Here is a 23,320-nt window from a genome sequence, read left to right on the forward strand (position 1 = left end):
GTGTAAAGGTCTTCTTCCTGAGGGCTAGAAGAAATAAGATAATGTCCCCAGGTTTTTCCGTAAGTCTGTTAATCTTCGCGATCACCAGAGAACTGTTTCTCTTGTAGGTGATCATCGTCTTGCCCTTCTTTTATCCCAGCTGGTGGGTAGCCAGTCAGTCCGGGAGCTGCTTACTATGCAGCTGGTGGATTGGCAACAGCTCCAAGCTAACTGTTTCATCCAAGATGAGAGACTGCGTATCTTTGCCTTGTTGGCTGGAAAACCGGTACTTTCCTCTTTTCTCATTAACTTGTATATGTTTTCTCATATAACATATAATATGACATATAACTAAGCAACTTGTTTTTAAATTTCTGTGTAAATATTTTCAAATTACAAAGGTACATCACGTACCTTGTAAAAGAAAACTGGTCATATAGAAATTAAAACATTGAAGTTCACCGTATCCCTTATCCTAGTGGTAAATAACATAAATAATTTATAGTCTCTTTCCAGACATATTGTAAGTCCGTATCAACATATATGTGTGCATATTTACACATGTGTATATTCCAATAAAATCAGTTATACACAGTAGTTCTGTAAATTAACTATGTGGCCGTTTTTTTCATGTCATGTGGCATCACTCTTTTTAATAGCCACTTCTGTTCATTCTGTGGGTGATAAAGCATAATTATTTTAAGCCATTGCTGCCTGTCTGATTGACATAGTGCTGTCACTTTCCAGCAGTGAAGTAGCTGGTCAGAATTTATGTACAACTTAGTTTTATAAGATGGCAACTGCAGGCAGTAAGAAGACCTCTTCTTCACTTTCTGCGGTTCCTATCTCTTCTCAAAGCACCGATAGTCTAAATCTGCCCTCTCACCTGCCACCAAGGAAACTGTATTTTATATTTGGATCATTAACACTGCCAGTCTAGTTCATTTAAAATGTTATTTAAATAGGGGCACCTGGCTGGCTCAGTTGGTAGCGCATGCAGCTCTTGACCTTGAAAGTCGGGAGTTTGAGCCCCATGTTGGGGATAGACTACTTTAAAAAAGGAAATAAAATGTTACTTGACTAAGTGAGTAACTTGCAGATCTGGGCAGTAACAAGATAATGTATGACACATAACTGTGGTGATGATTTTGTCTCCTGCAGGTTTGGCAGCTCACAGAGCACAGGCAAATCAATGTGTGCTCATGTTTGGATTGGAAACGTGCCCTGGCTGTGCATCTGTGGTATTTGCTTCCACCAACAGCCTCCATTTCCAGGGCACTCAGCATGTATGAAGAAGCATTTCAGGTATTTATGTTCAGTAGAGCCAACCAAGAGTCATGGGGGGAGTTCTGTATTTGCCAGAAAGGTATTGCAGAGAAAAAAACACCAAGTCATACTTCATAATACTTTTTCCTAACTGCTTTCTTTGAAAGTACCATAAAATTGAAATGGACCCAGGAAATCTGATGGGAAACTTTTCTCCTGCCTCTGGACAGGGCTACTTTTAAACTTCTCCAAGTGTCTCCTTCCATTTTATTTAATATGATGTTTCCACAGTTGACTTTCTTAAAGCAGTTTTCCTGCCCCCAAATGAGAGGGTTTTTCTTTTTTCCTAATGCTGTCTTAGTCCTTTGGGAATTCCTTGAGATACAGCCCAACCTCAAGTTTGGTATAGCCCCAAATTAGCAGGCCTGAAAAATCTGCCTTTAAATATCATATGCCTTAACTGTGTTGAGGTTAAAGAATTATTAATGTGGGGCGCCTGGGTGGCTAAGTGGGTTAAGCCTCTGCCTTCGGCTCAGGTCGTGATCCCAGGGTCCTGGGATGGAGCCCCACATCGGGCTCTCTTCTCGGCAGGGAGCCTGCTTCCCTCCCTCTCTCTCTGCCTGCCTCTCTGCCTATTTGTGATCTCTGTCAAAAAAAAGCCATCATTTCTTCAGCTCTTTTCCTACTGTCTATAGTTATTTTTTTTTTAAGATTTTATTTATTTATTTGTCAGAGAGAGGGAGAGAGATCACAAGTAGGCCAAGAGGCAGGCAGAGGCAGAGGGAGAAGCAGGTTCCTTGCTGAGCAAGGAGCCCGATGCGGGACTCGATCCCAGGACGCTGGGATCATGACCTGAGCCGAAGGCAGCCGCTTAACCAACTGAGCCACCCAGGCGTCCCCTGTCTATAGTTATTATCTTTGATACCATTTGTCAGGAGAAAGAGAACACTAAAGAAACTGAGTATAATAAGAACTGTGACCCCCCCAAAAAAAAGAATTATGACAAGAAAGTATGAGGATTAATGACAGCTATCCAAAGCCTTTGATAGTCCCTTGAAGACAGGTTGGCCATGTCACTGCAAAATAAGCTTAAGATCCTTGACACATTCCATTAGGATGTCATCATTCTTAATACATATGTCTAAGTTAATGATACATGATCACATCTGTTGAAACACACTTGTAGCTGGTGACTGTTTTATCAAATTCTTCCTTTCAGAATTCCTCTGAGGCTGACAGGTATGCCTGTTCCCCCCTTCCTGCATACCTGGAGGGCTCGGGCTGTGTGGTAAAGGAGGAAGAAAACTCACAGAGACCACTTCAAGATGTCTGCTTTCACCTTCTAAAACTCTACAGTGACAGGTAAGTCAGAGCCATGCATGGTAGGGCTTAATTAGCCCTAGGGAGTCCTTTCCTGAGTTTTTTCCCTTAAATGTGAAACCAACTTGCCATAAATTTGTATAAATTAACAAATTATAATTTATAATGGTTGAATGCAGAGAACTTTGGAACTAGGGGTAGAGATCTAAAAAGTGTTTAACTTTAAGAAGATAAAATTTACAAATACTGAAGTGTGCATTTTAATACAATGTAACTCATAATTAACATAGCATTACATTACCCCCCAAAAGTTCCCTCATGCCCCTTTGCAATCAGTCCCCACCCCCAGACAAGTAACTAACTGACTTTTTGTTACTATAGATTAATTTCGCTCTTCTAGAATTTTACATAATTGGGATCATTCTGTTAAATTTTGTGTCTGGCTGCTTTCATTCACATAATGGTTTTGAGACTTACCCATGTTAATATGTGTATTAGAAGGTTTTTTTAATTGAATAATTTATTCATTTATTGATGGATAGTTTTTCTTGATTTTGGCTGTGATGAATAAAATGCCATGAATATTTTGGCTATAAATATATCCAAAAGTGCTTATATCATTTTGCATTCCCACCTAGATATCTAGGTGTTCCATATTCTCTTCAAAATTTTGTATTGTCAGCTTTTTAAATTTTGCCATTTTAGTGGGCATATAATAGCATCTCATTGTGTGTGTATGGTGGTGTTGTGGTTTATTTATCCTAAATATCCTAAATAAACAGTGGTTTATTTATCCTACAGCAGTGTATGAACACATGCTATTATTATAATCAGTAAATTTAAACTATCTTATTGGAACTATTGGACATATCAGAAACAATAAGGAATTTTTTCCAGTCATAACTAATGACTCCTATCTCATTTCAGTTCCCTTAAATATTTTAAAGTATTAAGTATGTAACTGTGGTAGAGGATGATACAGTTTTTATTTGTTTTTAAGATTTTCTTTATTAGAGAGCATGAACAAGTGGGGTGGAGGGGCAGAGGAAAAGGGACAAGCATATTCCCTGCTGAGTAGGGAGCTGGACATGGGCCTCAGTCTCAATCGAGTGAACCATCCAGGTACCCCTAGATAATAATAGTTTTATATTGTGGTAAAATATAAATAACTAAAGTAGTGCTTTAATTTGCATTTCCCTAATGACTAATGATGTTGAGCATTTTTTCATGTGCTTATTTACCATTGTCTCCATATCTCCTTTGCAAAAGTGTTCACATTTTTTTGCCCATTTTTTAATAGAGTTGTTTTGTTGTGTTACAATATTTCTTTATATATTCTGGATATTAGTCCTTTATTTAAATGTGTTTTTGCAGTTATCCTAATGTAAGGGCTTGTTTTTTAAATTTTCTTTACTAAGGAAATGAGTGGTTTTACATTTTAAGTTCAGTTGATGTTTTTAAACTATAAAATCAATTTCTTAACTAGTCTGTTGAGATTTTTCTATTTATTCTTGAATCTCTTTCTTTTTTTTAATCCTTTTTTTTTTTTAAGATTTTATTTATTTATTTGACAGACAAAGATCACAAGTAGGCAGAGAGGCAGGCAGAGAGAGAGGAGGAAGCAGGCTCCCTGCCGAGCAGAGAGCCTGATGTGGGGCTCAATCCCAGAACCCTGGGATCATGACCTGAGCCGAAGGCAGAGGCATTAACCCACTGAGCCACCCAGGCGCCACTTTTTAATCCTTTTTTTTAAAGATTTTTTTAATTTATTAGAGATCACAAGTAGGCAGAGAGGCAGGCAGAGAGAGAGAGGAGGAAGCAGGCTCCCTGCCAAGCAGAGAGCCCAATGCGGGGCTCTATCCCAGGATCCTAGGATCATGACCTGAACCGAAGGCAGAGGCTTTAACCCACTGAGCCACCCAGGTGCCCCTATTCTTGAATCACTTTCAATCATTTGCTTCTTCTAAGGAATTTGTTTCCCTAAGTTACCCCAAATTTATTGGCATAAAGTTATTCATAACATTTTCCTTATTATCCTTTTTTTTCTTATTATCCTTTTTAAATGTCTGTATGATCTGTAACTATGTCTCTCTCCTTCTTGATATTGGTAATATGTGTCCTTTTTTTTTTTTTTTTCTTGATTGGTCTACCTACAGCTAGCTTTTGGTTTTATTGTTTATCTCTATTATTTGTCTAGTTCAAAATGGATCAGAAACCTAAATTCCAAACTTAACCCAGAAAACAAACAGAAGAAATCAAACCAGAAGATCTTTGCAATTGTGAGTTAGGCAGAGATGTTTTGACACCAAATAAATAATCTATACAAGAAAAAATTGGTGAACTGGACTTCAAAAAAATTAAAAATTGTTAGTAATTGAAAAACTGTTAGGAGAATGAAAAGACAAGCCACAGATTGGGGGAAGATAATTGCAATTCATACATCTGATAAAGATCTTGTATCCAGAACATATAAAGAACTCCTTTAGAAAAAAATTTTTTTATTTAAGAGAAAGGGCGTGCAAGTGGGTGGGTGGGAGAGGAACAAGCGGACTCTGTGCTAAGTGTGGAGCTTGATGTGGGGCTTGATCTCTCAACCCTGAGATCATGACCTAAGCTGAAATCAGGAGTTGGTTGCTTAAGTGACTGAGCCACCCAGGTGTGCCCAGAACATTTAAAGAACTCTTAAAACTCAATAATAATAACCCAAATTTCGAAATGGGCAAAATATTTAAACATTTGCTTTACCAAAGAAGACCTAGATGTCAAGCACATGAAAAAGTGTCCAGCATCAGGCACCTGGGTGGCTCAGATGGTTAAGCGACTGCCTTCGGCTCGTGTCGTGATCCTGGAGTCCTGGGATCAAGTCCCACGTCAGGCTCCCTACTCGGCAGGGAGTCTGCTTCTCCCGCTGACCTCTCCCCTCTCGTGCTCTCTCTCTCTCATTCTCTCTCTCTCCCCCAAACAAATAAAATCTTTAAAAAAAAAAAAAAATTTAAAAAATAAAAGAAAAATTGTCCAGCATCAACAGACAACAGGGAAACGCAAATTGAAACTATCATGAGATACCACTGTCCACCTATTAGAAGGGCTAGAAATTAAAAAGACCAAGGGCCCCTGGGTGACTCAGTCAGCTAAGCCTCCAACTCTTGATCTCACCTCAGGTCTTATCTGAGGGTCATGAGTGCAAGCACTTCCCAGCATGGAACATACTTTAAAAAAAAAAGAAAAATGTCTTGTACCAAGTGGTGTCATAGATGTGGAACAACTTGAATTCTCATACACTGCTGGTGAAAAATATAAAATGGTATTGGCACTTTGGTAAACAGTTTGACAGAATAGAAAATAAAGCAAGTTAGACATACAGCATGCATATGATCCAGTCATGCCACTCCTAGGTGTTTGCCCAAAAGAATAAAGACTTATATGTGTATACAGATGTTTGTAACACCTCTGTTTGTAATGGCCCAAAATTGGAAACAAGCCAAATTTTTATCAAAAGGTGAATGGATAAACAAATTGTGGTATATCTATGTAATGGAATACTACTCAGTAAAAAGAGGGAATGGACTGTTGATACACATGATAACATAGTGAATCACAAGATAATTTTACCTGGTTTTGAAAGGACTGAGATTAAAAAAAAAAAAGTACCCAGAAACTATACTGTATGATTCCAATCTACCTAAAATTCTGGAAAATACAAACTGATTAATCACAGAAAGCAGATCATTGTTTGCCTGGGAAGGGTGGTGTAAAGAGGGGCAGGAAGAGGGATTATAGTGGGGCATAAGGAAGCTTTTGGAGGTTTGTTTGTTGTCTTGACCTTGGTGGTAATTTTACAGGTGTGTACATATATTAAAACTTAATGAAAACTGTACACTCATGTTTACTGTATGTCAGCTTATTTAATGTGAAAAAAAGAAGAAAAAGAAAGGAATATCTCAAGGTGCCAGTAATAGAGAAACTGGAGCCAGAGGAGATAGTAAACCTTGTTTTCATGAAAGGTAGAATTGGTATGACTAAATCCTTATATAAAATCCACACTCTGCTATGGTGAGTGCTGTGAAGTGTAAACCTGGCAATTCACAGACCTGTACCTCTGGGGCTAATAATACATTATATGTTAATAAAAAAATTAAAAATTGAAAAAAACCCACAGTCTGTCCCATACAAATAGTCTAGAACTGCATTGTCCACCATAATAGCTCCTATTCACATATGGCTATTTTAATTTAAGTAAACTTTTAATTTAGTTACTCATTCACAGTAGCCCCCATTTCACATGTCTAGTAGCTGCATGTGGCTGGCTGTTGGCTGTCATTGGTCAGAACAGGTTATAGAACATTTCCATCATCCCACAAAGTTCAGTTTGACAACACTGGTCAAGAAAACTTCTTTTCTTTACTTGGGGAAGTATTAGGAAGTTATAAAGTATCTGGGATCTTAGGTCAAAAGGTAAAGTTATTGGATGGTAATCTAAGCCATAAAACTTACAGGTGTGAGATCTTACTTTATATTAATCTTATGATGTGGAAATTGCACGCTAAGAACTTTACATATAAACTGGTCCAGGACCATTAAAATCTTTGGGATCCCAGCAAAAGAAAGAGAAGTCTGTATAGGGCCTCTTTAAAAACTCAGGGCACCTGAATTTCTTTATATAAAGTATAATGCCCATGTAGACAAAATCAGAGGTAGAAATTATAAGCCGTAGAAGGAAGTAACCATCATGAAGACTAGTTAGCTGTTCAGATAAACAGGATAATTAGCACTCCAACAACTTCATATAATAGAACAGTCTGAAAGATCCTAATAATTAAATTATATGTTTTAAGTGGTTTATCGGGGTGCTTAGGTGGTTCATTCGGTTAACCATCTGAACTTCAGCTCAGGTCATAATCTCGGGATTCTGGAATTGAGGCCATGCTCAGTGGGAGGTCTACTTCTCCCTCCCCATCTCCCCCTCCCCCTATCCCCCTCCCCCACTGATGCACTTTCATGTGCTCCCTCTCAAATAAAAAAAATTTAAAAAAAATAAATGTTAAATGAAGGAATGAAGACTAAGAGTTGTGAAGACTCCATGTACCAGGATGGTAAATATTTAAGTCAGACAAATTGACCAGCATACCTGTCAGATCACACAACCACAGAAGAGGAGGTGCCTTCATTTTTAGAAGGCTCTGTCATCTGGCTGAACCTAGAAGTAGACTGATAGAGCACAGTCTCAGAGGGAGACCATGTGGTCTATAATGCTTCTGTTCTCAGGTGCCTGCCTTTGTTATCTTCTAAACCATAGCCAGAACAGTTGACCTATCCAGTACAGATGGTCTGCTGCCTTGATATGATAACTCAGTACATTTTCCTTTGTAGACATTATGATCTCAACCAGCTGCTGGAGCCCCGAAGCATAACAGCCGATCCTTTGGACTATCGCCTAAGCTGGCACTTGTGGGAGGTGCTGCGGGCTCTTAACTATACTCATCTCTCAGAACAGTGTGAGGGTGTGCTACAGACGAGTTATGCTGGCCAACTGGAAAGTGAGGGGCTCTGGGAGTGGGCCATCTTTGTCCTCCTGCACATTGAGAACTCAAGGTGAGTAAGAAGCTCTGAACCCACTATATATTTAGTGCTACAGGGCAGTGCCAATGGTATCGGCCTCCTAGGGTTTAATTCAGTAAGTAAGCATCTAGAATGTTTTTTGGGTCCGGCCCTGTGATAAACTTTAAGAGTTCAGCCCACAACTATCTCTATATTCACGTGAACAAGTTGGAAGTGAGACTGCCTTGAGTTAAGTGCCAAATTACGCTGTCTATCATAAGACCTCTCAGTAGTCTGAGCAGTGAGAAGAGATCTCCATGCACTCTGGCGATCAGGGAAAACCCTAGCCAGGAACAGAAAAAAATGAACAGGAAAAGGAAGGATATGTCCACATGAAGCTACCCCATTAACTTAGACACAGATTCACTTGAATGTGGTGTGTTTAGGAATTATGCAGAAACAGTGTTTGCTGAGCTGCCTCAGCGGCTCTGTGGAATGATGTAATGAGTTGGCAGGGAGGGCCCCTGCTTTTTCTGTCTGCTGACTTTCTCCCTCTCTAGCCTTCCCTTGCCATCCACCCACATCTGCCCCTCAAGTTTGATAGTATTGTATTTACCAGTATATTCTTGCTTAGATGTCTAATGTTTTTGTTCTTGATCTTAAAAGAGGCTTTTCTCCATGGTGTGAATGAGATAAAAGTTGGAGATATTTTCTTTTTTGTTAATGGTAGTAGCATGGTATTACACTAATAACAAAAGCATTTATAGAGTACTTTGTCATGTAGTACTTCTACATATATTATACTCTGTTGTAAATGCTTTACAACTCAGTTGTAAGTAATCAATTCAATTAATGCTCATAATGAACGTATAAGCACTCTTAAAATATCTGTTTAATAGATGTGCAACCTAAGGCACAGAGAGACTTAAGTAGGGTATTTTGCTCAAGGTCACATAGTAAATGGCAGAGTCTTCCAACTCAACACCCTCAGAGTCTGTGCTCTTAATCATTATGTTGCACTCTCTGTCATGTTACATAGTGTGGAAAGGAGTTCAGTTTTGTAGTCAGACCTCCCTCAGTTCTAGATCCATCGTGTACTCACTTTGACTTGGAGTAAAGCTTACTCACTTTTGATTTTTAGTTAAAGATTCTCTCTCTCTCTCTCTCTCTCTCTCTCTTTTTAAAGATCTGTGGTTTTTTTATTTATTTCTTTTTAAGATTTTATTTATTTGACAGCGAGAGAGGGAACACAAGCAGGGGGAGCGGGAGAGGGAGAAGCAGGCTCCCCGCTGAGCAGGGAGCCCGATGCAGGGCTCGATCCCAGGATCCTGGGATCATGACCTGAGCCAAAGGCGGCCACTTGACGACTGAGCCACCCAGGCGCCCCAAAGATACTCCCTTTTTATCTTTAAAATCATAATATTAATCCCTACCTAGTCAAAGGTGGTTATGGGATTAAAGGAGGGGAGGGAGGGGTGCCTGGCTGGCTTAGTTGGTGGAGTGTGTGACTTGATTTTGGGGTTGTGAGTTCAAGCCCCACACTGGGCATTGAGATTAATTAATTAAAAAAATTTTTAAGGGGTTCATGGGTGTCTTGGTGGGTTAAGCATCTGACTCTTGGTTTTAGCTCAGGTCATGATCACAGGATTGTAAGATCAAGGCCCATGTGGGGCTCTGTGCTCAGCACAGTCTGCTTGAGATTCTCTCCCTCTCCCTCCCCTCCCCGGCCCCTCTCTCAGATTTCTCTTTCTCTCTAAAATAAATAAATAAATAGATAGATAGATAGATAGATAGATAAAATCTTTTTTTAAGTTTTTGTTTTTGTTTTTGTTTTGTTTTGTTTTTTGTTTTTCAAAGGGAGTAAAAGTATAAAGCATCTAGCACAGCCTTCCCTTTAAGGAATTTCTCCTCTTCTCCTTTATGAGGAAGCAAAATTACTTCATACTTTCCTTTATTTAAACAAATTCATGGGGAATTTCACATGGTAAAATAAGATAACTGGTGATTTAAGAGTAGGCTCTAGGAAAGCAAATCCTATTTCCTGATAAAGGATTTTTTTTAATGAATTTTTAAATTTATTTTGTTTATTTATTTATGTCAACTCTACACTTCAGCATGGGGCTGGAACTCAGGACCCTGAGATGAAGAGTCGCATGCTCTTAATGACCCAGCCAGGCACCCCCGTTAAAGAATTTTAGAAATGAAGCAGTTGAGATTGGGGGTGTCCATGAAAGCCTTGAAAAGGCCCTTGAAAAGGTGTTCAGAAAAGATTCTAAAATGAGGAGACCAGCTTTGATTTGATATTTAAATCTGGACCTTTGTAGGGGGCGCGTAGGTGGCTCAGTCAGTTAAACATCTATCTTCAGCTCAGGTCATGATCCCAAGGTCCTGGGATGGAGCCCCGTGTCAGGCTCCCTGCTCCTCCCTCTCTCTTTGCTAATTTCCCTGCTTGTGTTCTCTTGGGAGCACACTCATTCTTGATCTCTCAAATAAATAAATAAATAAAATCTTTAAAAAAACAAACGAACAACAACAACAAAAAAAAACAAATAAATCTGGTTCTTTGTGGCACCTGGGTGGCTAAGTTTCCTGAGCATCTGACTCTTGATTTCAGCTCAGGTCATGATCTCAGGGTAGTGGGGTTGAACCCTGTATTGCACGCCACGCTGCTTGAGATTCTCTCTCCCTCCCTCTGTCCATTCCCTCCTTCCTCCCCTCCCAGCTGTCTTTCACTCTCTCTGTCTGAAATATATAACATCTTTTAAAAGAAAAAAATAAACAAATAAATGGCTGGTCCATTGATCCAGATAGAAAAGGAAACATTCGATGGGTTCCTGGATGGCCCAGTCTTTAAGAGTCCACCTTTGGCTCAGGTCATGATCCTGGGGTCCTCAGATCAAGCCCCACATCAGGCTCCCTGCTCAGTGGGAAACCTTCTCCCTCTTCTCTCCTGCATGTGTTCCCTCTCTCACTGTGTCTCTCTTTGTCAAATAAATAAAATCTTTTTTTTTTTTTTTAAGATTTTATTTATTTGTCAGAGCGAGAAAGGGAACACAAGCGGGAGAAGTGGGAGAGGGAGAAGCAGGCTTCCTGCTGAGCAGGGAGCCCTATGCGGGGCTCGATCCCAGAACCCTGGGATCATGACCTGAGCCAAAGGCAGACGCTTAACGACTGAGCCACCCAGGTGCCCCTAAATAAAATCTTCTTAAAAAGAAAAGAAAAGGTCCTCAAGGGGGCCTTGAGACCAAAAAGATTGAGGGTAACCTAAATCTAGAGGCAGAGAGAAGATGAATTATGAAAGCTGACAGTTTTGAAGGGGAAAAAAAGCAAATAGGGACCTGGAAGAGCCCTTCCCTTTAAAAAGTGCTTCATTTACTTGTACTGACCATATGGGAGAAAAGGAAGAGAGGAGGTTGGAAGTGAACTATGAAGAACTAACTACTCTGTGGAAGATAGGATTCTGCTATCCTGGTCCTCGATCTCCTGTTACCAGGAAGAAAATAAAGATAAGAAAGGGAAAGCCTTTTCTTGGCACTGGACAACATTCCCTCGAGTATTAGTTCTCACTATTTTTTCATTGTGAAAATATAACGTGCTTTGATACTTCCATTTCATTAAACAAATAAATGCTGATCTGGCCTTTTTCTTTTTTTCTTTCTTCTTCTTCTTCTTTTTTTTTTTTTTTTAAAGTGTACGTTGAAGTGGTCCACTAAATATTAAGGCCTACAGTTTGAGAGACTACCTCAGGGGTCATTCTGCCCTGTCTGAGGCACCCTTCTCCATCAGTGAGGATAGGATTTATTCAGCATTGTTTTTCTTCCTACAGCATGCGTGAGAAGGCGGTTCGAGAGCTGCTTACCCGGCACTGCCAACTATTAGAGACCCCTGAGTCTTGGGCTAAGGAGACTTTCCTGACGCAAAAGCTTTGTGTGCCTGCTGAGTGGATTAATGAGGCCAAAGCAGTGCGAGCACACATGGAATCTGACAAGCACCTGGAGGCCCTCTATTTATTTAAAGCTGGACACTGGAACCGCTGCCACAAATTCATCATCAAGCACTTAGCTTCTGGTGAGTGCTTCAGATTAGGGCCTGTGTCTCCTGGAATCTCCCCAAATTCTTCCAACCTCTGAACCCCATAATTAGTCAGGCCAGGGATGATGATCTGTATGGGACTTTGCAGTCTTGAATTAGATTACACTTTGCAGAAGTTCTCTGTGTAGAAGGAATTTGGCTCGGATGAGGGGCGAGAAGGGCAGGGGACGACAGGTTGTTACTTTACCATTTGCCGAGGATATGCTTGACACACATGAATTATGTTAAACTCTTTGTGTATTTAGGAAATTTTGTTTACCAAGATTAAAAAAGATACATTATAACTGATACCACAGAAATACAAAGGATCATTAGAGACTACTATGAACACTTATATACCAACAGATTGGACAACCTAGAAGAATTGGATAAATTCTTATAAATATATGGCCTCTAAGACTGAATCATGAAGAAATAGAAAATCTGAGGAAACCAATTAGTAGTAAAGCAGATTGAATTAGAAATCAAAAAACTCCCTACAAATAAAAGTCTAGGACCAGATGGCTTTACTAGTGAATTCTACCAAGAATTCAAAGAATTAATACCAGTCCTCCTCAAGCTCTTTCAAAAAATAGAAGAGGGTAGAACATTTCCAGACTCATTTTATTAAGACCAGCATTATCCCTAGCAAATCCAGACAAGGATACCATAAGAAGAGGAAAGTACAGACCAATGTCCCTGGTGAACATAGATGCAAAAATTCTCAGCGAATTATTAGCAAACTGAATTCAGCAATACAGTAAAAGGATTATACACCATGATCAAATGGGATTTGTAACAGGGGTGGTTTAACATATACAAATCAGTGTGATACACCACATTAACAAGATGAAGGATAAAAATCATATCAATAGATGCAGAAAAAGCATTTGGTAAATTCAACATCCATTTATGATAAAACTATTTGGTATAGAAGGAACATACCTCAATAATAAAGGCCGTATATGACAAGCCTATAGCTAACATACTCAAGGTGACAAGCTTTTAGCTTTTCCTCTAAGATCAGGAAGAGGGCAAGAAAGGGTTCCCATTTTCACCACTTTTATTCAACATAGTATTGGAAATCCTAACCAGAACAGTTAGGCAAGAAAAAGAAGTTGGAAGCATCCAAACTGGAAAGAGAGAAAACTGTCACTATTTGCCAATGACATGGTATTATATGCAGAAAACCATGAAGACTCTACCAAAAAACTGTTAGAATAAATGAATTCAGTAAATTGTAGGATACAAAATCAATATATAGAAATCTGTTGCATTTCTGTACACTAATATGAATGATCAGAAAGAGGAATTAAGAAAACAGTACCATTTTCAGTTGCATCAAAAAGAATACCTAGGAATAAATTTAACCAACGAGGTCAAAGACCTATATCCTGAAAACTATGACATTGATCAAAGAAATTTAAGATAGGAAGAAATGGGAAGATATTCTATGCTTGTGGATTGGAAGAATTAATGTTAAAATGTCCTTACTACCTAAAACAGTCTACAGAAATGTACAAAATTACATTCAGTATAATTCCTGTCAGAATTCCAACGGCATTTTTCAGAGATAGAACAAACAACTCTAAAATTTGTGTGGAACCACAAAAGACTTTCCATAGCCAAAGTGATCTTGAGAAAGAAGAACAAAGCTGGAGACATTAAACTCTCTGATTTCAAACTCAGTTACAAAGCTATAGTAAAACAGTATGGTATAGGCCTGAAAACAGACACCTAAATCATTGGAACAGAATAGAGAGCCCAGAAATAAACCCACACATATGTGGTCAATTAATTTTTTGACAGAGGGACCAAGAGTATACAGTCTGTTCAATAAATGGTTTTGGGAAGGGTGGACAGCACATGCAAAAGAATTAAACTGGACCACTATTGAATTGTGTGTACAAAAATTAATTCAAAATGGCTAAAGGCTTAAACTGCCACATACCTGGGTGGTTCAGTCAGTTAATCGTCTGTCTTTGGCTCAGGTTATGATCCTGGGGTCCTGAGATCGACCCTGCTTCTCCCTCATCCTCCACCTGCCACTCCTGCTGTCTCTCTCTGTCAAATAAATAAAATCTTTTAAAAAAAAAATTTTCCCGGTCTTAAACTGTAAGACCGGAAAACATAAAACTAGAAGAAAACATAGTCATAGGCAATAAGTTCCTTGAAATCCATCTTGGTGATGATTTTTTTTTTTTTGCATGGGACACCAAAATCAGAGGCAACAAAAGGAGAAATAAACAAATGGGACTACATCAAATTAACAAGATTTCTGCACAGCTCCAAAAGAAACCATCAACAAAATGAAAAGGCAACCTAGGAATGGTGGAAGATGTTTGTAAATCATTTATCTGACATTGTGGATTAGAAGAATTAATGTTAAAATGTCCTTACTACCTAAGACAATCTACAGATTCAATGTAATTCCTGTCAAAATTTTGGATGTTATATGTAACATCCAAAATATTTAAAGAACTCATAAAAATAGCAAAAAAAAAATCTGTTTAAAAAATTAGGCAGGGAATCTGAGTGGACATTTTTCTAAAGAAGACATAAGGAGATGGCCAACGGTTACAATGAAATGATGCTCTGCACCACTAATCAGAAATGCAAATCAAAGGCACTAGAAATGTCACATCATCCCTGTTAGAATTGCTATTGTCATAAAGATAAGATATAAGAAGGTTGGTGAGGATGTGGAGAAAAGGGAACCCTTATGCACTGTTGGTGGGCATATAAATGGTGCGGCCACTATGGAAAATAATATGGAGGTTCTTCAAAAAACTAAAACTAGAATTACCCATATGATCTAGCCAATGGAATACAATCTATTCCATTTCTGGGTAATTATCCAAAGAAAACAACACAACTCGAAAAGAAATATGCACCCCCATGTTCACTGCAACATTATTTACAGTAGCAAAGATAGGGAAACAAAATCAGTGGTGAATGGATAAAGGCAATGTGGTGTGTGTGTGTGTGTGTGTGTGTGTGTGTGTGTGTGTGCATAGTATACATGTACAACGAAATATTCAGCGATAGAGAAGAATGAAATCTTACCATTTGCAACAATATGGATGACGGCATTATGCTAAGTGGAATAAGTCAAGAGAAAGACAAAAATGTATGACCTCACTTGTATGTGGAATCTTTAAAAAAATAAAAATGGCTCAGAGATACAGAGAACAGATTGGTGGTTGCCAGAGGTGTGGGGTGGAGGTTGGGAAAATGAGTGAAGGGAGTCAAAAGGTATAAACTTACAGTTACGAAATAAGTCATGAAGATGAAATATTCATTATACATACATATGTGTATGTATATGTATTTCCCCTTCCTTCCTCTTTTGGATTTCTGCCATGTCCTCCATGTACTTTGAGAACCATATATTTGTGTAGACAGAGTGCTTAATACTTTGTTTCTTCAGATGCCATCATTAATGAGAACTATGACTACCTGAAGGGGTTCTTGGAAGACCTGGCACCTCCAGAGCGCAGCAGCCTAATCCAGGACTGGGAAACATCTGGGCTTGTTTATTTGGACTATATTCGGATCATTGAGATGCTTCACCAGATACAGCAGGTACCTGAATTCCTTAAACTATTGCTTGGTTTTCCTTTTCCCTGGCCCTTAAAGCCACAGAGACCTCAGAATGTCTGAGCAACCTCATTAGCAGAGATGGAACTGTCAGTGCAGGAGGGATATTTTGATGGGGCTGATTTGCTGTAGCCACTATGACACTGTATTAAAATGTAAAAAAACTTCTTTGTTTTGTGCTTATTACCAAATAGTATGTACAGTAGACATTCCTGAGGTTTGTCCACTTATAGTCTGCTCCCCTTGTGCAGCCCTCCTTTGAGTGAAAAGCTCAGGGATGAGAGAGATAGTAAGGTCAGAGATTTGGTGAGGGTAATAATTGTCTCACGTGTCATTTGTTATGTTTTTAATATTGCAAGTATTAGAGTTTTTTTAAGTCTTTATCAAAATGTATTGCCGTCTGTTTTGGTAGTCATAAGATTGGCCTCTGTTGCTTATAGCACAAAGACAAGACTTTCTCTTTTTTTTTTAAAGTTCTTTTATTTACTTATTTGACAGAGAACAGAGAAATCACAAGTAGGCAGAGAGAGAGGGAGAAGCAGGCTCCCCACCGAGCAGAGAGCCTGATGCGGGGCTCGATCCCAGGACCCTGGGATCATGACCCGAGCCGAAGGCAGAGGCCCAACCCCCAAAGACCAGACTCTTAACCATAGATTTCAAGCCCGCATAGAGGCTTTTACCTGTCACTCATGCCTTCTGCTAGTGTTACCCCACATTCCAGTTGCCAGCCTGCTCTGCTCTCATCACACTAAATTACTCATGGTGTTTCCAACAAAGCTTGTTGTATTTCACTCCTAACATACACACTCATCCTTTAAGATCAAATTGCTATAAGCTCTATTTTGTTCTCCTTTTCCCATAAGAAATGTTAATTGCACTTTCCTTTTTGACTGCCAAAGCACTTGGTACACTTGTTTACCAACTCTATTATAGTTACTTATCCACATCTGTCTCCAAGTTATCATGAGCTCCTTTTGGGGAGATCTACTTTATTTTAAGATTAAAGGCAATAGAGTATAAAGGGTAAGAATCAAGTTCTGAAGCCAAATGGTTCGGTTCAGTTCATGGTTCCCTCACTCACTAACTATGATATGACCTTAAACAAATAACCTTTATTTGGTATAACCTTTATTTGGTATAAAATAAGGTTATTTTATAACCTTATAACCTTTATTTGCTTAATTTATAAGCAAATAAATTAACCTCTCTTTGTCTCCTCTGAAAAGGAGGGGAGGAACACAGATTACCATAGATATCTGACAGAGTTGTCAAAATGATTAAAGTATACTTAAAGTGTTTTAACAGACTACTTTACATGTATTTAGGGATTAGTAATTGTTATCTGTTATCCTTATCAAAATCCCTACTAACAGAGTGCCTGGCATGTAATATGCATAATTTATTATTTGCTACACTTTTAGGATAAATTGAGAGTATCACCTCTATTATCACTGAAGAAAAGTCTTTTCTAGTTGAACATTAATACATTTATACAACCTAGTTTTTGAGAACTTACTGTGTCCCAAGCACTGGTGGATTTGGGGGATATTAATTAGTGGTATATGTTTTGCCCTTACCAAAGTAATAATTTTGGTGAGGAAGATTTATATATGGGTAAACCAGCAATTACTATACAATGGTAAGTGTAGGGGTTAAACAAAGAGTGTTGTGGCAGCACATAAATGGAGTACCTAACCCAGTCTGAGGCAGTCAATAAGGCTTTCTAGAAGTGGCAACTAAGCTCCTAAGGATGAAAAAGGGTGGGTGGGAACAGAATGCTTCAGCAGAGAGAAGAGCATAAGTCTAGAGATCAGAAATCGTGGTGCTTCCAGGGTTTTTTTTTTTTTTTTCTTTTCTTTTTTTTAAAGATTGATTATTTATTGGGGTGCCTGGATGGCTCAGTGGGTTAAAGCCTCTGCCTTCAGCCCAGGTCACGTTCCCAGGGTCCTGGGATCAAGCCCCGCATTGGGTTCTCTGCTCAGCGGGGAGCCTGCCTCCTCCTGTCTCTCTTTCTGCCTGCCTCTCTGCCTAATTGTGATCTCTATCTGTCAAGTAAATAAATAAAATCTTTAAAAATTTTTTTTTAAAAGATTATTTATTTATTTATTTATTGAGTGAATGAGTGGGGGAGGTGCAGAGGAGAGAGAATCTCTAGCAGACTCCTTGCTGACATGGGGCTCGGTCCCACAACCCTGAGATCATGACCTGAACGGGAATCAGGAGTCAGCCACCCAACCAACTAAGCCACCCAGGCACCCCTCCAGGGAACTTTTAATAAGGTAGTATTGGAGGGTAGAGTGGAGAGGGGAGTTGTGTGGGTGTAGTAAAGCCACAGAATCTCTCACCTGGACTGCTGTAGTAGACACCTAATTGGTCTCCCTGCTTCTGCACTTGTTCCTTTACAGTTTATTTCCATGCAACAGCCAGAGTGATCTTTCTGATACATAAGTCATATTGTCTCACTCTAATCTATATCCTTCCAGTGGCCTCTCATTTCACTTAGGATAAAGTGCTCCTTAGCAACTCAGTTAATAAATCTGCATCAATAATTCTTACCTTTTTTGCTGTGGACCTCCTTGAGAGTCTGGTGAAGCCCTGGATGGTTGTCTAATGTGCTTTAATGCATAAAATTTAAATTCATGGGATTACAAAAGAAACCAGCTATGTTAAAATACATTGTCAAACTATTAAGAACTTACAGGAGTAAGTGGTTTAACATCTTAAATTTAACAAGCCCAGCAGTGGATCTCCTAACTACTCTAACTTTGGTGAAGTACTATATTTAAAAATCACTAACAATTGTAATGTAATATGAAAATAGCTGTGATGTCTGTTGATCACAAAGTCTCTGTTATTTCTTGAAATCTGCATTAATGTATAGTAAAAAGTCGGTAAAAATAAATGTTATTTTTCCCAGTCCAAGTTCATAGACTGTGAATTCTGAGGACCTCCAGTTATGATCCTGTGGTGTATAAAACCTCTCCAGTTTTATCTTTTTCTCTTCTCCTCTTTGAACTCTGCATTTTAGCCACCTAAACTTTCTTTGCATTCCCATCTTGCAGTTTTAGCTGTTCTCTTTGCCTAGAAAGCTTGTCCCTCTATCCTTGTTCAGGTCTCCACAAAGATATGACTTTCTTCAGAAAAGCCTTTCCCGATCCCCCAATCTGAAGTAGCCATCCAGTTTTTCTGCCATATCACCTTGCTTAAATGATCTGCACAGCTTGTGATTCTTCAAGGTTTATCTCTACCTGATCATCTCTTTATTTTTCATGAGTTTCCTGAGAGCAAAGACCTCATTGTATTTACTACCCTTAAAGGTCCAGTTAAAGGCTGATTTCTTGTGGACAAAAAAAAAAAATACTTGCAAGAGGCTGGGGCACCTGGGTGGCTCAGTCAGTTGAGCATCTGCCTTTGGCTCAGGTCATGATCCCAAGGTCCTGAGTTGAGCCCCATATCAGGCTCCCTGCTCAGTGGGAAGCCTGATTGATTGTCCCTCTCCTGCTACCCCTGCTTGTGTACATCACCACTCCCTGCCCCACCCCGGTCAAATCAATCAATCAATCAATCTTTTTAAAAAGTACTTGTAGAGGCATTAGCTGGTAGATTCTGCAAAGCCCTCCCTAAAGTAGATTCAATGAGAAAGATGCTTTGTGTAAGGGTTGGGTGAGCATTTAGAGAAGGAGGAGGTGATAGGATACTTAGCAAGTAAGGTGGTTTAACTGAAGAGTTTCAGAGAGCAGGAGCCAACCAAGAGTCATATGTAAGACAAGCAGGGATAAGATGCTGCTGGAAAGTATTCAGAATGTAAGTAAAGAATAAAAATTCAGGTTTCTGGCTGACTCAGAAGAGCATGTGACTGTTGATCTTGGGATTGGGAGTTCAAGCCCATGTTGGAGGTAGAGATTACTTTAATAAATAAATAAACTTTCAGAAAATTTTAAAAATACAGACTTGATTTTTAGAAACATCACTGTGGCTACCATATGGTAGGGAAAAGGATGTAATAGGGATGACACTGAAGATCATGATCAAGCTCTTAAGATTTTTTCGAGTAAGAAGTAATGGTATCCTGAGCTAGGGCAATGGCCCTGGAAAGGAGAATGGAAGATTATTAGGCTAAAGATTTAGGAATCATCAGCATATTGATCATAATTGGAGCCATAGGTGGGGCGCCTGAGTGGCTCAGTAGGTTAAGCATCCAACTCTTGGTTTCAGCTCAGGTTGTGATCTCAGGGTCATGGGATCAAGTCTCAAGTTGGGGTCCACACTCAGCACGGAGTCTGCTTGGGGTTCTCTGCCTTTCACTCTTCCTATCCCTTCCCCTGTTTGCACATGCACTCTCTTTCTTCCTCTCTCAAATAAATTAATTTAAAATAATAATAATAATTGGGGCCATGGGAGTAGATAGCAACACAAAAGAGAGGACATACAGTGAGAATAGGGCCTGCATTATTTTAAGAAGGGTTGTGAATGTGGAGTTAGGATACCTAAATTCCAGGCTAGTTTGGGCTCTACTTCTTAGTTGCTCTCTACTCTTAACTAATATAATCTCACCGAGTCCAGATTTATCTCGATTTTTGAGACCATATTAAGGCTTGCTAGTTACGGTGGTTTATTAATGCTGATTTCAAGACTTAACCAGTTCAAGGCTTTGTATACCCTGTTACTTCCTCTTGTGAATTATTGCTGAGGTTGTGTTTTGTCCTCAGTGATCAGGCTGGATAGTGGTGACATGACACTGCCACCCAGCCTCCTGGGTTTTTTCCTGTTGTTTCAGAGTTTTGCATAGTCAGTCTGTGGATGGAATCGGGGTGATGGGAGCTCTTCTTGATCTAACTGGTTTCTCTTCTTCTTTGTAGGTGGATTGCTCAGTTTATGAACTTGAGCAGTTACACACCAAAGTGATCTCTCTGTGCAATCGCATACAGCAGATGCAGTGTTACAATGCCAAGGATCTCCTGGCCCAGTCAGGTAAGCCTCCACGCTCTGCCTGCTTCCTGCCTGCTTGCTTCCTGTCTTCATGATTGCTATACCTCTGCCCCGATGCACACCCTTACCAGCCCTCGTCCTTGATGCCCACTTCATTTTTTCTCTCCAGACATGGCCAAACGTGCAGCCAACCTGCTGCGGGTGGTATGGAGCCTTCAGCGTGCACCTGAAACAACCTCCGACTCGACACCAGACCCTCAGCGAGTCCCTTTGGGCCTCTTGGCTCCCCACGTTGGCCAGCTCCCCATGCCTGAGGACTATGCCTTGGAGGAACTGCGCGGCCTCACACAGTCCTACCTGCGAGAATTGACTGTTGGGAGCCAGTGAACCCCAGGTTCCTCCCACCACACTCAACATGCTTATTCACACTCACCACACAGAGATCCCTGCATTGAATTGATTGGCACTATTAGCCAATCTTGGTTGGCTATGGAATCCATCCTCTTTTCCTGCTGCCCCAAGCAGCATCCACCATTTGTTCAGGGCTTTTGTTAATAACTGAACAAAGCATAAGGGCTTTTAGAACCCAAAAAAGGAACCAAGTCTCTTTTTTACCATCTTTAAGAGCATTCTGCCCCCCCTCTTTTAAAAAAATGGTCAATAAAATACCTTTCGCAGAATATCCCCCAGAGAACCAGGGAATCCTTTCCACTCTCAGCTGTTCTGGATCTTGTGACCCACCATGCCAACCTGCTACCCTACTCCTACCTTAGCCCTTTTGTAATAGGACAAATGTTGATCAAAGATTGTCCTTCCTTAACAGATAAACTATCCACAGAAGGAAGGAAAATTTGTCTCTTAAGTGGGCTGATGAGTTAACACTGTTTTAGAGTCAAAAGAGGGTTGGACTGAGTTAGGAAACAGAACAGAGTCTTTCTGACTCATTTAGGGTAGAAGTGAGTGCCTGCCATGAAGGGATGGATCTTTAAGGCTTGTTTGTTCCTGCCTTGAATGTTCCATGAACATCAGACTTATCCTACTACCATGTGCAGGAACTCTTGGTCACAGACTCCATGTCTCTGGGAAGCTCCAAAACTCAATTTGGTCCCTGGTTTTCAGTCATCTTGCTAGGCTTCCTGTCTAGATTTGCCTGAAGAGTTTGAATAAAACATGGCAGGTTGGGTAGTCCACCCTGTCCTTCCTATTCTAGCCCAAAGCATTTCCTACCCATCGTCTATAGTTCCAGAACATAAAACCGTTACTGAGGCAGGCAGGGAGCCGGGCTTTACAGGCAAGAGGAGGGCCTTTGCTACACTGCTGTCAGCTATGGGGAGTCCCAGGTAAAGGCCTGTGACAGCTGGAATTAAGAGCTGTCATAAATAACATGGCCACCTCTGGGTCTTTATGCATGAAGATTATGTAAAGGTTTTTATTAAAAAGTATATATATATATAAATAAATGATCTAGATTATTTTCCTCCTTTTCTGAAGCTACTTTCTTAAAAAAAATAAAATGTTTATAGCATTCCTGCTATTGGCTTTCCCTTTGTGTTATTTTGAGCCTTCTTATTCCAAGGATCTTTACAGTGGCCTTGGTTGATTTGCAGTCTGAAGGGAGATGGGCCATGGGTTAAAGAAAGAACAAAGTTAGGGCAAATTTAGGGTGAGGGGGTTGAGATTATTAGTTAATCCTGACTGCTTATATTTTTTTTAAGATTTTATCCACTTATTTGAGAGAGAGAGAGGTCGAAGAGGGTGAGCAGCAGAGGGAGAGGGAGAAGCAGACTCCCCACTGAGCAGGGAACCCAATGCAGGGCTCGGTTCCAGAACCCTGGGATCATGACCTGAGCTGAAGGCAGACGCTTTATCAACCAAGCCACCCAGGTGCCCCTGACTGCGTATATTTATATAAATACATTTATAAGTATATATTTATGTTTGGCTTCCCAGTGGGGGATATGGGAAAAGTCTCATTGCCCTTAGGAATGTACTTAGGATTCAAAGCTTGGCTCTTCCATCCTGGCAGTTTTTTTGTTTTTTTTTTTTAAACTTGAGTCATACTTCACTCTTAATTTCATTTTCCATTGTGTAAAGGGGATGATGATCTTAAATATTTGCTGCTAAACACAGTTGTTTTCCAGAGGGAGCTTTTTTTTTTTTCTGTTAAACTGAAGGTGTGAGCAAATTCCAGTTAGTATTAGGCCATAGACATTGGGACATGGAGGAATTTGGAGATAAAGCAGGTTGGATCTGGGGCTATAATTTAGACTCCCAAGGACAAGGGTAACTCCTGGGAATCTCTCTCCATTACTGTGAACCTGAGTCACAGAGTATTGCTGGGCTTCGGGTAAGGAAGTCCAGTTGTGGTTACCTTATGAGAGGTCTTTTATAGAAAGAGAGTGTGCTATAGAAAGCACTTTAGAAGTGCTAAGAATTGTGCATATGGGCAGTATTTCCTTTTATAAGTATTTCACATATATATGTATATATATACATATACATATATGGCTCTAAGTCAAATGTTTATCATAGCTGTGTTACATCAAAGTCAGTTACAGTTCAAAGTTAATGATAAAGAAGCTCTTTTATATTTCAAAATTCCATTGAAATAAAAATT

At 39.7% G+C, this 23,320-nt stretch overlaps 1 protein-coding gene across 6 annotated transcripts in view; it reads left to right on the forward strand.

The window, feature by feature from the left end:
- Positions 1-22,217, forward strand: part of LOC111159374 (nucleoporin 98) — a 124,643-nt gene extending 102,426 nt beyond the window's left edge. For all 6 annotated transcript variants that reach the window (XM_022521785.1, XM_022521782.1, XM_022521786.1 and 3 more), the window contains 8 exons: positions 108-265; positions 1,141-1,284; positions 2,465-2,607; positions 7,936-8,157; positions 11,930-12,171; positions 15,605-15,759; positions 20,634-20,745; positions 20,873-22,217. In XM_022521785.1, coding sequence (XP_022377493.1) covers positions 108-265; positions 1,141-1,284; positions 2,465-2,607; positions 7,936-8,157; positions 11,930-12,171; positions 15,605-15,759; positions 20,634-20,745; positions 20,873-21,090 — 1,394 coding nt within the window. In that variant the 3' untranslated portion in view covers positions 21,091-22,217. The remainder of the gene's footprint in view (positions 1-107; positions 266-1,140; positions 1,285-2,464; positions 2,608-7,935; positions 8,158-11,929; positions 12,172-15,604; positions 15,760-20,633; positions 20,746-20,872) is intronic.
- Positions 22,218-23,320: the final 1,103 nt, after the last annotated feature.

Source organism: Enhydra lutris, unplaced genomic scaffold (assembly GCF_002288905.1).
Source record: "Enhydra lutris kenyoni isolate GAN:26980312 unplaced genomic scaffold, ASM228890v2 scaffoldscaffold68, whole genome shotgun sequence".
Lineage (NCBI taxonomy): Eukaryota > Metazoa > Chordata > Mammalia > Carnivora > Mustelidae > Enhydra > Enhydra lutris.